General features: G+C 56.0%; 4 protein-coding genes across 15 annotated transcripts in view; 2 read left to right on the plus strand and 2 right to left on the minus strand.

Moving 5' to 3' along the window:
- Positions 1–3,847, plus strand: part of LOC138629219 (R3H domain-containing protein 1-like) — a 131,890-nt gene extending 128,043 nt beyond the window's left edge. For 4 of the 11 annotated variants that reach the window (XM_069712754.1, XM_069712755.1, XM_069712753.1 and 1 more), the window contains 9 exons: positions 185–251; positions 338–526; positions 602–774; positions 914–1,078; positions 1,500–1,612; positions 1,698–1,890; positions 2,083–2,257; positions 2,407–3,152; positions 3,249–3,841. In XM_069712754.1, coding sequence (XP_069568855.1) covers positions 185–251; positions 338–526; positions 602–774; positions 914–1,078; positions 1,500–1,612; positions 1,698–1,890; positions 2,083–2,257; positions 2,407–3,152; positions 3,249–3,683 — 2,256 coding nt within the window. In that variant the 3' untranslated portion in view covers positions 3,684–3,841. Of the gene's footprint in view, positions 1–184; positions 252–337; positions 527–601; positions 775–913; positions 1,079–1,499; positions 1,613–1,697; positions 1,891–2,082; positions 2,258–2,406; positions 3,153–3,248 lie in introns of all 11 variants that reach the window. The other 7 variants (XM_069712759.1, XM_069712761.1, XM_069712765.1 and 4 more) reach the window with 6 other exon arrangements.
- Positions 1–13,979, minus strand: part of nbeal1 (neurobeachin-like 1) — a 109,120-nt gene that overhangs the window by 62,878 nt on the left and 32,263 nt on the right. The gene's annotated exons all lie outside the window — the stretch shown is intronic.
- LOC138629245 (adrenodoxin-like) lies at positions 5,168–7,639 on the minus strand. The gene is made up of 4 exons (XM_069712830.1): positions 7,204–7,639; positions 5,868–5,992; positions 5,621–5,750; positions 5,168–5,377 (listed from the first exon to the last, which is right to left on the minus strand). Exons 1-4 carry the CDS (start codon positions 7,335–7,337, stop codon positions 5,269–5,271), a joined length of 498 nt encoding a protein of 165 aa, XP_069568931.1. The 5' UTR covers positions 7,338–7,639; the 3' UTR covers positions 5,168–5,268.
- Positions 8,060–13,029, plus strand: LOC138629234 (uncharacterized). 2 transcript variants are annotated; one of them, XM_069712809.1, is made up of 7 exons: positions 8,060–8,744; positions 8,877–8,920; positions 10,407–10,456; positions 10,964–11,128; positions 11,250–11,597; positions 11,892–12,538; positions 12,852–13,029. In XM_069712809.1, the coding sequence occupies exons 3-7, from the start codon at positions 10,408–10,410 to the stop codon at positions 12,891–12,893; spliced, it is 1,251 nt and encodes a 416-aa protein (XP_069568910.1). In that variant the 5' UTR covers positions 8,060–8,744; positions 8,877–8,920; position 10,407; the 3' UTR covers positions 12,894–13,029. The 2 variants fall into 2 exon arrangements, with proteins under 2 accessions (XP_069568910.1, XP_069568911.1); XM_069712810.1 differs by having other exon boundaries at positions 11,250–11,499; positions 11,920–12,538.

Below are 13,979 nucleotides of genomic sequence, written 5' to 3' on the forward strand. Positions count from 1 at the left end.
CCTCAACACGCACACAGTGGCGCAAACACGAACAGAATAAGTCTTTGTCACGTCTCACAATCCCCCCCCCCCTACCTCCCTCCCAAAAAAAAAAAAAAATTGTTTTCTCCGCTCAGCCTCGTGCTGAGTTTTTCCTCCGGCGACTCGAAGCGACCGTTTGTCTTTTTGTCTCCGTCTCACTCAGGGACACGTCAAAGACTTCCAGCTGTGGGTCATCTCCAAGAGGGACAACACGCCGTACCCTCTGATCGGTCAGCGAGTCGCCGAGATGTGATTTTGTTGTTGTTGTTGTTGTTCCTCTCGAGACCTGCGATGCGACGTCTGCTCCTCTCCTCAGGTCACGAGTTCCCCTTCAGCATCCAGATGAGCCACACGAGACACCCGACGTCTCAGGGCGGAGGCGGGGACGCCGCCACTCCGGACAGACAGAGGGCCGCGCAGGCGGAGCAGCTGCAGGCGCACAAGCAGTGTCAGTTCGTCCTGAAGCAGCGGGCCGCGGAGGCGCCGCAGCGCCGCGCGTCCGCGGGTAAGCGACCGTACGACGCGAAGCGACGGAGAAGAGAAAGCGGCGCCTCGCGGTAACCCGGTGTCGTGTTTTCAGATTTGTCCCGGAAGACGTTCAAAAGGAGGCGCTCGCTCATCGCCTGGGCCTTCTGGCGGGGCTCCTCCTCCCACCTGCACGAGCCGTCCCTCGCCGAGGCCCCCCGAGGTCAGCTGTTCGGCCGGCCCCTCGCCGAAGTGTGCGTGGACGGCGCTCTGCCGAAGCCGGTCGCGGTGAGCTCATACGTATATTGGCGCGAGCGCCCTTCTTTTAAAATTACGACGCGCGAACGATCTCCCGACGCTCCGGCTCGCGAAAGGAGCGGAAACGTAAGTCGTACGTCTCGGTCCCGTTTTGTCTCCCCGTCCACAGGACATGCTGGCGTTCCTGTACCACGAGGGCCCGTGGACTCGGGGCATCTTCCGGCGGCCGGCGGGGGCTCGAGCCGTCAGGGAGCTGCGGGACTCCCTGGACGCCGGAGAGCTTCCGCTTCCTCTGTCGCGGGACGGCGTCTTCATCGTCGCCGGAGTCTTCAAGGTACTTTGAGGGATTGAGCGCTCGGGCGAAGCGTTAACGGGGAAAGGGAGAAACGCCGCGCGTATTCGGTACGGCACTCGAATCGCCGGTCGACCCGCGCGCACGCGAGCCGGTCGGAGCCGTCGGATCGGCTCGTTACTATAATCGGGATCGTAATCTGCGATCATCCGCGGGGATTACGGCTCGTTTTCACACGCGCTTCGCGCGGCCGCACCTTCACGCCGCGAACGGCCTTTATTCCGGGTTACGGTAAAACGCGGAAAGGGGCGGATTCCTAGAATCCTCTCAGCGAGCTGCTGACGTAGTGTCAAATATATGATATTCAAAAACAAAAACGAGAACAATGAAAAGCAAAAAACTTTTGCCTGAAATGTATTAGCAATATTGTTGACCAATAATGACATTTTACGCCCGTCTGCAGGATTTCCTGCGCAGCATCCCGGGCAGCTTGTTGGGCTGCCATCTGCACGAGGAGTGGATGGAGGTGCTGGAGGAAGAGGAGGAGGAGGAGGAGCAGGTGCAGGGCGTACAGAGGTAACGCGCGCTCACGCTCCGCGCTCGTTATCGGCCGACCGGACAAACCGCTCAACGGTTTAAAATGTTTTCCCGCCCGTCGCAGCACGATCGGTCGGCTGCCCGAGGAAAACGCCCTGCTGCTGCGCCACCTGCTGGCCGTGCTGCACGGAATCCGGGGCAACGCCCACGAGAACCAGATGACCAGCTTCAACTTGTCGGTGTGCATCGCTCCCAGCATGCTTTGGCCCCCCGGAGCGCCCCGCAGCCCCGAGGCGGAGGGACAAGGAGCTAAGAAGGTGATCCGGGCGAGCGACAGAGGAGCGGGGAGGAGGGGGGGGGGATTTGGCAACGGAGGGCCACGGCGGTGTCGGAGCTTAACACCTTCCCGAGACAGATTCGACGGCTAACGCGTTGCGGAATTTGACCCCGAACTCACAGTTTGCCGACAAAGCAAAGACGTTCAAAATGTCGTTCTCTGTCCGCTGCAGGTTTGCGAGCTGGTGAAGTTCATGATCGAACACTGTCGGGAGATTCTCCGGGAGGACCCGTCGTCCCTGTTCGGAGGACCTCCGCGCCGCCTCGACGGCGAGGAGACGGGATCGGGCGCGCGGGCCGAGGCCGAAAGCCTCGTAACGCAAACGTACGCTTCGGACGACGGAGGAGGTTAGTGGGCGGGGGTGTGACGCGACGCGTCTAAAAGGAGTCGTCAGAAATATGTGGGTTGTCGTAAAAGATACGTTTGGCACGAACAAAACGGTGTTTTCTGCGTGTCCCGTCCTCCTCTTCCTCCTCCTCCTCCTCCTCCTCCTCAGAGTCCTGGACGTACCCTCTGACCGACTCGTCCTACGACAGTCTGGACAACGAGTTGGACAGCGGCAGCGCCGGATCGCCGGGTTTCCGCGGCAGAAGTCGCCTCCGACCCAAACAGCTAATCGGCAGCCTGGACTCCATCCTCACGTTCGGCGACTACGACCCGGACCCGGACTCGGACCTGGACTCGGACCCGGACCGCTCCCAAACCCGCGGCCTCCGGTTTCACCCGCCGCTGGGACACGGGAGGTCCGACGCGGACGCGTCGAACGTGGACGCCTCCTCCGTCGCGGACTCTCCGTCCCCGGAGGGGCGGCGCGCTCAGGGGCGGCGGCGGTCGGAGCCGGCGATAGCGTACGCGGCCCGGTTTGGAGCGTCCGTCTCGGGCGGCGCAGACGTTCTCGCCGCCGACGAGGACGAAGACTACGAGGAACGCGACCCTTTCGAGCCCGACCCCGCTCGGGCGACGAGAGGCGGAGAAGGGAGCGGCCCGCCCAGCCTCTCGCTTCCGCCCGCTCTCCCCCGCCCCGTCGACGGGGACCGAACCCGGGCGACCGGGCGAGGACTCGTCCCGGCCGGGGCGGCTCCGACCTCCGGCCCGAAAGACTCCCGAGTCAAAGATCGTCTGAACTGGGGGACGTTGAAGGGCCGCCAGGGCCTCCACCCGAACTCTTGGCTGAAGAAAGGCCGGAAGCTGTCGCTGACCCAGCAGGACAACGCAGACGAGGAGAAAGAGGACGGGAGCTCGGTGAGTGGACCCGTTACCGTAGCGACGGCGTCGCATTTAAGAAGCGGCGCGCCGCAGTTCACGGTTTGTTAACGACGCGCCCGTCTGCCTTTGCAGGAAAGGGCGGGTGAGAAAGGAGGCGCGAAACAACCCAAAACGAAAACGACCCGCCGAGGCTCAAAGGATGCAGCGGGAGGAGGAGGAGGAGAAGAGGAGGAGGAGGGGCAGGAGGGGCGAGCCATGGGAGAGGGACGCTCTGCCCGGAGCGGCTCAAGCCCTCCAGCCCTCCTCTCCACCACCGCTCCACGGGGAGCCTCTGGGTCCCCGGGGGTGACGTCCCGCCGCAGGCGTCCCCGTCTCGAACGTACAAGCAGACGGCCGGGCCGTCTCTGTCCCTGTTCAGGAGACACAAGTCTCCCTCCGGCGAGGAGGAGGAGGAGGAGGAGCGCGTCGCCCGGCTCCAGCGGCGCCGCGGGTCCGAGCCGGGACGGCAGGCGGCAGACCGGACCTCCGCGCCGGCCCGGGCGAGGCTGCCCAGCGACCCGGGCCTGAAGGCGTCGGAGGCGGAGTCGCGGGGCGGGACGACGGCGACCCGGTTCCGCCTCTCGCCGCGCGCCCCCACGGTCGCAAGGGACTACATCGCCGGCAACCCGCAGAGCGGCCGGCGGGCGGCACCGGCGGAGAGCCACGGGGATCGGCCGAAGAGGCGCGGCGACCCGGAGGCGGACTTGGACCGGCTCCTGTTCGCCGAGGAGTCGTGACTCGGGCGTTTGACTCGAGAGGACCCGGAGCGAACTGTATTTTCTACGTCCGTTTCGCTTAGAAGCTTTTCCCGCCGTCGCTAACATTTACCACCGTCGGACTATCCGTAGGATTTCCGGAACGAATGTCACTTTTGTGTTTGGGATAGAAATAGAAATAAAAATGGGGGGGAAAAAAAAACCCACACACGAGGCCAAAAAAAACAAAAACAAAACACTCGCCAACGTTAAAGCCGCCCGGTTTTGCCTTCTTCTACGACGGTCGAGCGGAAACGTTTGAATACGGAACCTTTGGACGCTCTTTGAATCAAACGCAGATTCACAGGCGACGTGCGGTCGCTCGTACGACCCTCGCCGGGCGGAGCGTCCGTCTCGCCGTCCCGTAAAAGCCGAGCGCAACACGGCGCGTCGCGGCGGCTCAACTTTGAGAAATGCGCTACGAGCGCGCTCGTTCCGTTTGTGCTCTTTTTTTGTCGCCACCCGCATCGCGCATAAAAGCTCAAATGCTCGTAGGGAAGTTCGGCCCAGCGCTCCTTAAATACGTAGCGACGAAGTATTCGGCGACGGCGTCGCGAGAAACTAACCGTCGGTAGGTCGGACGGCGGCCGCGTACCGATTAGGAATCGTTTTACGAGCTTCACACTTTACGCAGCTTCAACTTTTGAAACACGGGCCGAGCCGATAAGCTTTCAAATCCGCTTTTGCGAAATAGGAGCCCCGCGAGCGGAAACGCAATTCGCCGTCGTTCGAAATGCGAAGCGGCGACCGGAAAACGCTGGAAGAAAAACACGAGTCGACGTCGGACACGTAGTTAGAAAGGTGGATTTTTATTACTGATTCGTCACTCCGTACACGGTGTTCTAGCTATGTACAATCACAAGGTGAAATCACGGGGTTATACGGAAGGTCCCATCAGAATAACAACAAAAGGGGCTACACGGGTGTTTACCAAATGTGGGGGGGAGGCGGGGGGATGTGGGGGAGATGGTGTGTGTGTGGGGGGGGGGGGCATTTCAGTCTGGACAGGGAGAAGACATTCAGCCGTTCTGGAAAAGTAAGAAAAAAAAGCAAAAGACACTTTGTTTTAACTAAAGGAAGGCACTTCCGCAGGCCGAGGGTGAGTAAATGAAGCGCGCCCTCCACAGTGACAGAACAGCGATGAGGAGAAACGGGACCGATTACGTAACGTTTCTACGAGCCGGACGGCCGTTTGCACGTCACAAAATACCTTGTTACGATTGCGTGCGGTTTTCCTCTAAAGGCGTCGCCGAGTATTTAGAGTCCGGGTTGGGGGGGAGGAGGAAGAGGAGGAGGAAGAGGTCCCGCGACTCACTTCCGACCGGCAGCGACTCCCACACGGCCGTCGACGTCCGCCGTTAAGACGAGCCGTCTTTAGTTTGTCGGATGTCGGCGACGCTCTCCGGGACCCGGGCCACGACGCCCTCCAGAGACTTGGTGACGCAGATCTGGCAGCCGAGACGGGACCTGCGGGAGGAGACGAGGGTCGTACGCGTTATCGGATCGGATCGTTGTTGTTTTTGTGTGTTGTTGTTGTTTTTTGTTTTTTTTTAATACATTCACATTGAAATCAAACAGTTGCAGTATTTTCCCCGGTTTGTTTTCGGCCGCTCCGCCGATAACAGACGTTTGTCTTCAGAAGAGCGTCGGATTCGGGGAGGACGAACGTCCCCGAAAGCGCTTTGAAGCGAAAGTCGGCGGTTTCCTTACGTGTCGGTGAGGCCGTAGGCCAAGTCCAGCATGTCCATCTCCTCGTCCGTGACCGGCCCCAGCTTCTTGTACACGTCCTCGTCGAAGATCAGGTGACACGTGGAGCACGCCAGCGTTCCCTCGCACGCTCCTGCGCGCGCGCACACACACACACACACACACACACACACACACACACACGTTGGTTCAGTCAGTCCGGCGGGTGAGATTCGGCCCGGTTGCGCGCGGGCAGATCGCGGTTACGTACCGAAGCCGTCGAAGTCGAGGTCTTCGTTAATGACGAGATCCAGCAGCGAGTCTCCGGGCGAGCCCTTGACGGTGACCTTGTCCCCGTCTCGGTTGACGAAGTGGACCGTCACCTTGCCGTCTGACCTGAGACACACAAACACGGTGTGTTTACTTTTGACCGCGATGTGGGGGAGGGGGGGGGGGGTGGGTGGGGAACAACACCACAAAATAAGTCGGTAGACGTATTCTAGTTGCGCGCCATCGCGACTGTCTTTACCCCCCTCCCCCTCCCTCCCCCCCCCTCCCTCCACCGGCACCCGGAAAAGATCTTCGTAATGTCGGATGGCGGCGAAGCTACGCGTGAATACATCCCCGGCACTTCGATAAAGAATAAAGACGAAAGGCTTTTTTTTTTTTTTTGTAGAAGCAAAGATGCCAAACAAGTTTGCGCTTTTGTCGTGTTACGCGGTGAATGTTGGGTTTTCGATAAATCCCCTCCGTCTCCGGGGACAGCGCAGTAAACGTCGGACCAACGTTTGAGCGTAAGAGAAAAGTCGTCTATCTTCCAGGAGGACCTGTGAGCTTTTAAGACAACGCAAAGACTCGGTGGTAAATCGCAGGAAACTGGGATGGGTGGAGGAAAAAAGAAAAAGAAAAGGACAGTCTAGGGGGGAGGAGGTGGAGGAGGAGGAGGTGTGCGTGCCCACAGGAGGACGGCGTCAACAGGTTTAAGGCCGGCTTTCATAACCGAACCTTCAACCTGAGCGGAGTCGGCAGGCCGTGACGCAATCCCGCGAGCAGCTTGGCCCCCGGCGGCTCCGAAAGCCTTGGACCCGGAGGGGATGAGGGATCGGCACGCGGCGTCTGAAGGACGCACTCAACACCAGCTGCGAGCGCCGTTATCGCGCGCGCGTGCGTGTGTGTGCGCGCGCGCGTGTGTGTGTGTTGTTTTGTAAGACGTTGTAATAAAAATAAAAATAAAAGCTAAACGAACCCGATGTCTGTTACACTCCTACGGTTTAATACCGCGGCGACGCTGTTACGCAAACATTTGTATCCCACTTTGATCGTGTTGTTTTTGCTCGGACTGTCCCGCGCGGAGTGTTTCGAGATGACGTGGGCGATCGATTTTTTTTTTTTTTTGGGGGGGGGAAGGTAAAACGAGGTAAAAAGAAAAGGTGACACTTCAAACGAAGGACGTCCCGCCGCGTCCTTTTTCTCCAGAATAGGAGTCGTCGGACGGCGGCGGAGGAGACATCGGGAAAACGTCGACGGCGTGTCGGCACCGCGCTCGTATCCAAGGCAACGCGCTTAACGGGACGTTTCGCGAACGGAGCCCGGCGAAGGTCGCTCACCTCAGCGGCTGCGTCCCGGTGGTGAAGGTCCTCGGTGCCGTCGGCCAGGCTCCTCGACTCCCCGCCGCCGCGCTCCGAGCGTAGTCCCGTAACCTGACGCGAGCCAGTCGTCGTGCGGCGGTCACCAGAGCCATTTGAAGAGCCGGAGGGAGGGTGGTGGTGGTGGTGGTGGTGGTGGGGGGTCCAAAGTAGACGGAGACCGGGTAAGACGCGTCGGCCGGCGGATCCAACTCGTTCGACTTAGCACGCCAAGGTTTGGGCTTTAAGGGCTGGCGGTCACTCTGTCACTGTCGCGTTCATTACGTAACGCGCGGGGCGAAAGGGCCGGTCGTCGCGGAAGCAATTAGTCGGAGCCGCGGCTCGCTACCGGTAATAATAACAAAAACAAACAAAAAAGAAAGACACCCCCCCCCCTCTCCAAGAAGAAGGCGAGCGCGTCACCACACGTTACCGGGTTATCAGGCAAATGCGAGAGAGACCGAGAGAGAGAGAGAGCGAGTAAGGATGTTATTTCCGGCAATAAAAAGTAGCGCAGGCGCAATACGACTTCCTGATACGGACTTCCAAATAAAAGAAATTGTTCCTTAAAGTAATGCATTTTGGTTCTGGGACGGGGCGGGGCGTACATCGTCCGGGGGTTGAATTGGAGCATCATGTCCACACGACGCGCACAATCCGTTTTCTCGGACGTCCCACGAATGATCGCCGCGGTCGTCGTTTTCCTTCGCGCTTTTATTGTGAAGGTGAGCCGCCTCTCCTTCCGGCTCCGCGTCGGCTAGTTCGCGCCAGCTCGGCGCACTTTGCGCGCAAGGTTTTAGCCGAGCGGCGCGGGCGCGTCATCCGGCCGGGGGAGGGGGGAGGGGGAGTTTAGCGCGCGGACGTAACAAACAACCTTGAGCTTTTGAACTGCCGTGAAGCAGCGCGAGCTCACGGTGGAGTCGGGACGGAGCCGCCGAGTGGAAAACGTCCGGTCCGGGATGAACGTGCGCTTTGAAGCGGTCGTCGGGTCTTCATGACACACAGTTGTGAAGGCTGTTGGATTCCCGTCCAAGTAATAGTACGAGCGGCCGGTAGGGGGCGGTAGTAGCGTGTCGGTGGCCGGAAACAGCGCAGCCGGACGGAGTTGGAAAATCGGGAAGAGGCGCCAACACCAACATATGATTTGATATACAGTGTTGATAAGATGTTGTTACCGTTTAGTAGAAATGTGTGTTTGTATACGAAAGGTTTAAGGTGAAAATATGTGTAACGACAGTCCAGCTGTTGTGTTGTAGACGGATTTGAAGATACAAACACAGTTTCCTACAATAACACAAATAAAAGCGTGTCGGTCACGTGTTTCCTTGTCGGGACGAATTATTAAAGCTTCACGCCGTAAGAGAGGAACGAGGAGTTTAAACAAGCGGTCCTCCGGTTCCCCTCGGCGACACGGTGAACCTGATTGTTGTTGTTGTTGTTGTTGTTGTTTCCTTCTGCAGCTGCAGCGCTCTCACGCGCGGGTTCGCCGTAAGAGGACGTTTGCGGACGGCGGCGTCAGTCAGGTGAAACGAGGCGGCGCGCTGTCGTCGTCACGGGTCGAGTGTTTTGAAGTATTTTATTTTATTGTATATTCTGTGCACTTTTCTGTTTAATATGTTTTAATGTGTTATTTTATTCCTTTCCGGTATCTATAGATGCTGCTGTAGCGGGAAACAAATCCCCCTCTGGGATTAATAAAGTAACTATCTATCTATCTATCCAGTTGAACCGGGCCTTTTATGTGCCGAGTTTGCATCTTCTCCCTCCTCCTCCTCCTCCTCCTCCTCCTCCTCCTCCTGCTCCTCCTCTCTCCACCCACAGCTGTGCAGCTGGAGCTTATCACAGGGCCGAGTGTGTAGAGATAATGGAAGCTCATTGCTGATGAAAGCAAAAGCCACAAAACACAGAGTCCAAAACTCAACAACAACACTTACAAGAGTTCACTTCAACATTGGACTTTAGTGGAGGACAAACTCAAGATGAGACAAAACGAGTCAAAACAAAACGAGTCAGAACAAAACAAAACGAGTCAAAACAAAAGTCAAGGCCAATCACAACCGGTCCAGACACGTCGTGTCCAGTCACGTCGTGTCCAGTCCAAACCCCTCAAGACAAGTCAAGGACAGTCACGAGCAGTCCAGTCCAGTCCAGTCAGTCCCAACACAACAGGTGCAGCACATCAGCAGGAGGACACCGCCGGAAACATCCCGAGGAAACGCAACGCGAGTTAGTCCGACGGGACGCGTGACGACGGGCCGACCGTAGACGCTAATGTTCTACTTCTAAAGTCTCTTCGGAGACCGACGCCGCTTCTTTTGAACAAACCTGCTTTTGGCCGCTTTTTAAACCGACGACTTTTAGTGGCTCGTTTGCTTTTTCGGGAGGATTACGTTGACTACAGAAACTCTCCACATTCATTTGGACTCTTTCAGCCTTTTTCGTGAAGTCCTACTTTCAGCGCCCGTTTTGGAAGCTCGTTTTACCCGTCGGCTCGTTGGACGATAAATTTACCGCAAACCGATATTGACGAAATACGACTTTTACGGCGTTTCAAAGCCGTCTCATCTCCTTCTATTGTTTTCACTGCCAATCACGACTAACGAGCCCGCAGCTGTCAACCTCGTTAATGACCTGCACCGCCTGTCGGGAGTCACAAACTACTTTCATCTACCTATCTTTGGATATAAATATATATATTAATATTTAGAGATATAAACATATATATCAGTATATATATATATAGACATATATGTATATTTTTCTGTAAATATATAATACATATATAACAACTGTACCTATAATGCTGCTGTAGCAAAAACATTTCCCCTTGTGGGATTAATAAAGTCATTATCTATCTGACTATCTATTAATCTAACAACAAAAGAGGCACGTCGTCCCGCGGCTTCGGGTCGGAGGTCGCCCGCCCGCCCGCCTTTCATCGCGGCGGTTTTATGAGCGTCGCGCTCCGACCTTCGATCGAGAGTCCCGAAGGCAAAGTTCGCCCCGTATCGGTAGCCTCTACGTCGTCGAGGTTTACGACCGAGACGGGAGCGTATAAGACGAGCGACCTTCTCCCCGAGTCGCTCTCCGCCTGTCGTCGAGGTCTCGGGTAAGCAGCCGGCGTTACAAATACGTTCCCAAAAAAGGCTCAAATACCGACGCTCTCTTTTCTTTTACGTTTACAGGATGTTCAAGTTCACGCTGCTGCCGCTGCTGGTGCTCCTGGCCGTGTCCGGTAAGACGTCTCAGCTTTTCCTTTTTACTCCGCTTCGTCTGACTCGTCTCCGTACGACCGTTCGCTTCCTCGGACTCGCCGGACCGTTTCGTTTCTGCCCGACGTGACAAACGTCCCCCGATTATTCCGCTTTCGATAATCGCGTACGTCTACACGTGACGGGTTACGTAGAGATCCAGACAAAAAAATGCAAACTTCAAAATTGCTTTTTTTCTCGTGCTCGCGCAGATTGACTTTTCTTTCTTATTTCACATTTACTCGTAACTACGATGTTTTCTAGCGCTCGTTCCTCCGTTCCTTTTCGACGGACCGGTTGCTTACGACGCCGTTAAAGGCGAGCCGCGCCCTACGTATCGCGCGAGTCCGTTATCCGATCGCGTCCGTCGACCGCTTTCGTCTCCGGGAACTTTACCTTTCCGTCCGCGCCGCGTAACGACTTCTCTCGACGCCCCGGATACGAGTCCGTCCGATGTGAGCTTCTGATGCTTTTCGCCCCGACCTCCGCAGGCCTCGCCGCCGCCCCGGTCCGAGCCCCGAGACGTTTCCGGAAGACGCCGTCGTTCTCCGCCGCCTCCGGACTGACCGAGCCCTCCGGCGGAGTCCTCAGGGCCGTCCTAGGTCTGAATCCCGGATTTGGAGAGATGGCGAGAAGACACCGGCTGATGGACGAGGGTGAGGAAAACCGCCGAGGGAAATGACCCTAAATAAAAGAACGCGTATCTCCAGGGACGGCCGCGTCCGTCTTTTTGTCTCGTCCCGCTAATTGAACGCACCTTCTGTCTTCCGGTCCCAGTCGATGTTCCTGCCCAGAGGAACGGTGGCGGTTGGATCCGCGTGGAGGAACCGTCTACTTCTCACCTCCCGGAGGGCTTCAGGCAGGGAACAGAACCCTCTCTTCACCTCCCGGAGGACTTTAGGCAGGGAACCAAACCCGTCGGGTCTCTCCCGGTGGGCTTTAGGCAGGGAACAGAACCCTCTCTTCACCTCCCAGTGGGCTTTAGGCAGGGAACCGAACCCGTCGGGTCTCTCCCGGAGGGCTTCAGGCAGGGAACTGAGCCAGCGATGTCTGCCTCACGTCACCATAAGGTAGCAGTGAGATCTTTAAGGTCCGTCCGAGCTAGTTTCAGGCAGGGAACCCAACCTGTCGGGTCTCTCCCGGTGGGCTTTAGGCAGGGAACAGAACCCTCTCTTCACCTCCCAGTGGGCTTCAGGCAGGGAACAGAACCCTCTCTTCACCTCCCAGTGGGCTTCAGGCAGGGAACAGAACCCTCTCTTCACCTCCCAGTGGGCTTCAGGCAGGGAACCGAACCCTCTCTTCACCTCCCAGTGGGCTTTAGGCAGGGAACAGAACCCTCTCTTCACCTCCCGGTGGGCTTTAGGCAGGGAACAGAACCCTCTCTTCACCTCCCAGTGGGCTTCAGGCAGGGAACCGAACCCTCTCTTCACCTCCCAGTGGGCTTCAGGCAGGGAACCGAACCCGTCGGGTCTCTCCCGGTGGGCTTCAGGCAGGGAACAGAACCCTCTCTTCACCTCCCAGTGGGCTTCAGGCAGGGAACAGAACCCTCTCTTCACCTCCCAGTGGGCTTCAGGCAGGGAACCGAACCCTCTCTTCACCTCCCAGTGGGCTTCAGGCAGGGAACAGAACCCTCTCTTCACCTCCCAGTGGGCTTCAGGCAGGGAACCGAACCCTCTCTTCACCTCCCAGTGGGCTTTAGGCAGGGAACAGAACCCTCTCTTCACCTCCCGGTGGGCTTTAGGCAGGGAACAGAACCCTCTCTTCACCTCCCAGTGGGCTTCAGGCAGGGAACCGAACCCTCTCTTCACCTCCCAGTGGGCTTCAGGCAGGGAACCGAACCCGTCGGGTCTCTCCCGGTGGGCTTCAGGCAGGGAACAGAACCCTCTCTTCACCTCCCAGTGGGCTTCAGGCAGGGAACCGAACCCTCTCTTCACCTCCCAGTGGGCTTCAGGCAGGGAACCGAACCCTCTCTTCACCTCCCAGTGGGCTTCAGGCAGGGAACCGAACCCGTCGGGTCTCTCCCGGAGGGCTTCAGGCAGGGAACCGAACCCTCTCTTCACCTCCAGGTTGGTTTCTCATTATTCTTATTTTGTTATTTTTTTTTTTGCATTCAGATTGTTTAACCGCCCACCTGTGAGCCTATTTATTACCCCGCTGTACTATTTCCACATTATTGATTGCCTTTTATCGCGCCGCCCTATTACGTGCCGTAAAGTCACCTTTCATTCCGGGTTTATGGATCGGAGGAGCCCGGATTACGCTCCGTCTGCGTCGGCGACACTTGATAAAGGAGCTTATCTTCGCGACAAAAAAAATAAAAAGACAACTTGATTACAGATATTACATCCTATCGTATAACTGTGTCCCTACCCTCTTCAGATGCAGATGAGAGCCGGTGGAGCGCCGCCGAATGCCAGCTGAAGAAAGCGTCCGTCGTAGGAGATCGCGGCCTGAAAAAGCAACGAGAGATGTGAGATGTGAGGAAGACCGCGACAATTGTCTTCACCGATTTCACCTACCTCCCGCTCCGGTCTCCTTCAATAAAACCTTTACGTACCTGCGGTTTGTTTCCTCTATATATATATATATTTTATACATGACATGTCAGACAGATCAACATTAATTTAGACAAGACTTTAATGATCATTTTCCACTTGTGTATACAAAGCAGTTTGTACAGATTAGGGAGGCAAAGTTAAAACCGTTTTTAGTACCTGGAAAGTGCAAAAAAGTACATTTTAAAGACACGCAAATAAAAATCATGCTGTACATTTTATATATATATATATATATATATATATATATATATATGCATATAAATATCTATATCTATGCATATATCTATGCATACATACATATATATATATATACCGTATTCATAAATAATCACAGATATACACACATCCGTTTTAGTGACGGTCACAGAGAACGCAGCTAAGACACAAAATAGTATTCTTGTTTTTCCTTTCGAGTCCCGTGTTCCCAGTTGCCGTGGAAACGGCGGAGGTTTTAAAACACGCGGCGCGACGCTTTCCTAGAGTCTTTCTGGGGGGGACGACGAGGAGACAAATCGGGCTAAACCGCCACGTCGGGATAAAAGGCACTCCGTTTCTTTGCGGTCGTGGGAAAGAACTCAAACTGTGGTCTCTCTTCTTTTTTTTTCTTTTTTTTTGTCACAACCAAACTGAAAAGGAAAGACACCGATCGGTCTTCCTGACATTTACAAATAAAAAAAAAAAAAAAACACTCTGCGCCAAATCGTGTTCAGAGAGTACAAAAAGAAAAACTGGAAACAAGAAAGAAACAACCGGTTAGAGACGTTTGGCAAGACGAAGTAAACCTGCATCATACACACACACACACACACACATACACACACACACACTCACGCACACACACACACACACACACACACACACACACACACACACACACACACACACACACACACACACACACACACACACACACACACACACACACACACACAGGTATGGTGCAAAAATG

The sequence above is a fragment of the Brachyistius frenatus genome, unplaced genomic scaffold (genome assembly GCF_029030835.1).
Source record: "Brachyistius frenatus isolate BFR_SWC_R1_liver_20210118 unplaced genomic scaffold, ASM2903083v1 Contig_112, whole genome shotgun sequence".
NCBI lineage: Eukaryota > Metazoa > Chordata > Actinopteri > Embiotocidae > Brachyistius > Brachyistius frenatus.

What these genes read in the sequence shown, in the direction of transcription:
- LOC138629234 (XM_069712809.1), top strand. Translation starts at nt 10,408, where the DNA reads ATGTTCAAGTTCACGCTGCTGCCGCTGCTGGTGCTCCTGGCCGTGTCC. An exon ending in GGTGCTCCTGGCCGTGTCCG is followed by an intron (nt 10,457 to 10,963) that starts GTAAGACGTCTC and finishes CGACCTCCGCAG; the next exon opens with GCCTCGCCGCCGCCCCGGTC. An exon ending in ACACCGGCTGATGGACGAGG is followed by an intron (nt 11,129 to 11,249) that starts GTGAGGAAAACC and finishes TTCCGGTCCCAG; the next exon opens with TCGATGTTCCTGCCCAGAGG.
- LOC138629245 (XM_069712830.1), bottom strand. Translation starts at nt 7,337, where the DNA reads ATGGCTCTGGTGACCGCCGCACGACGACTGGCTCGCGTCAGGTTACGG. An exon ending in ACCGGGACGCAGCCGCTGAG is followed by an intron (nt 5,993 to 7,203) that starts GTGAGCGACCTT and finishes TGTGTGTCTCAG; the next exon opens with GTCAGACGGCAAGGTGACGG. An exon ending in GCCTACGGCCTCACCGACAC is followed by an intron (nt 5,378 to 5,620) that starts GTAAGGAAACCG and finishes CTCCTCCCGCAG; the next exon opens with GTCCCGTCTCGGCTGCCAGA.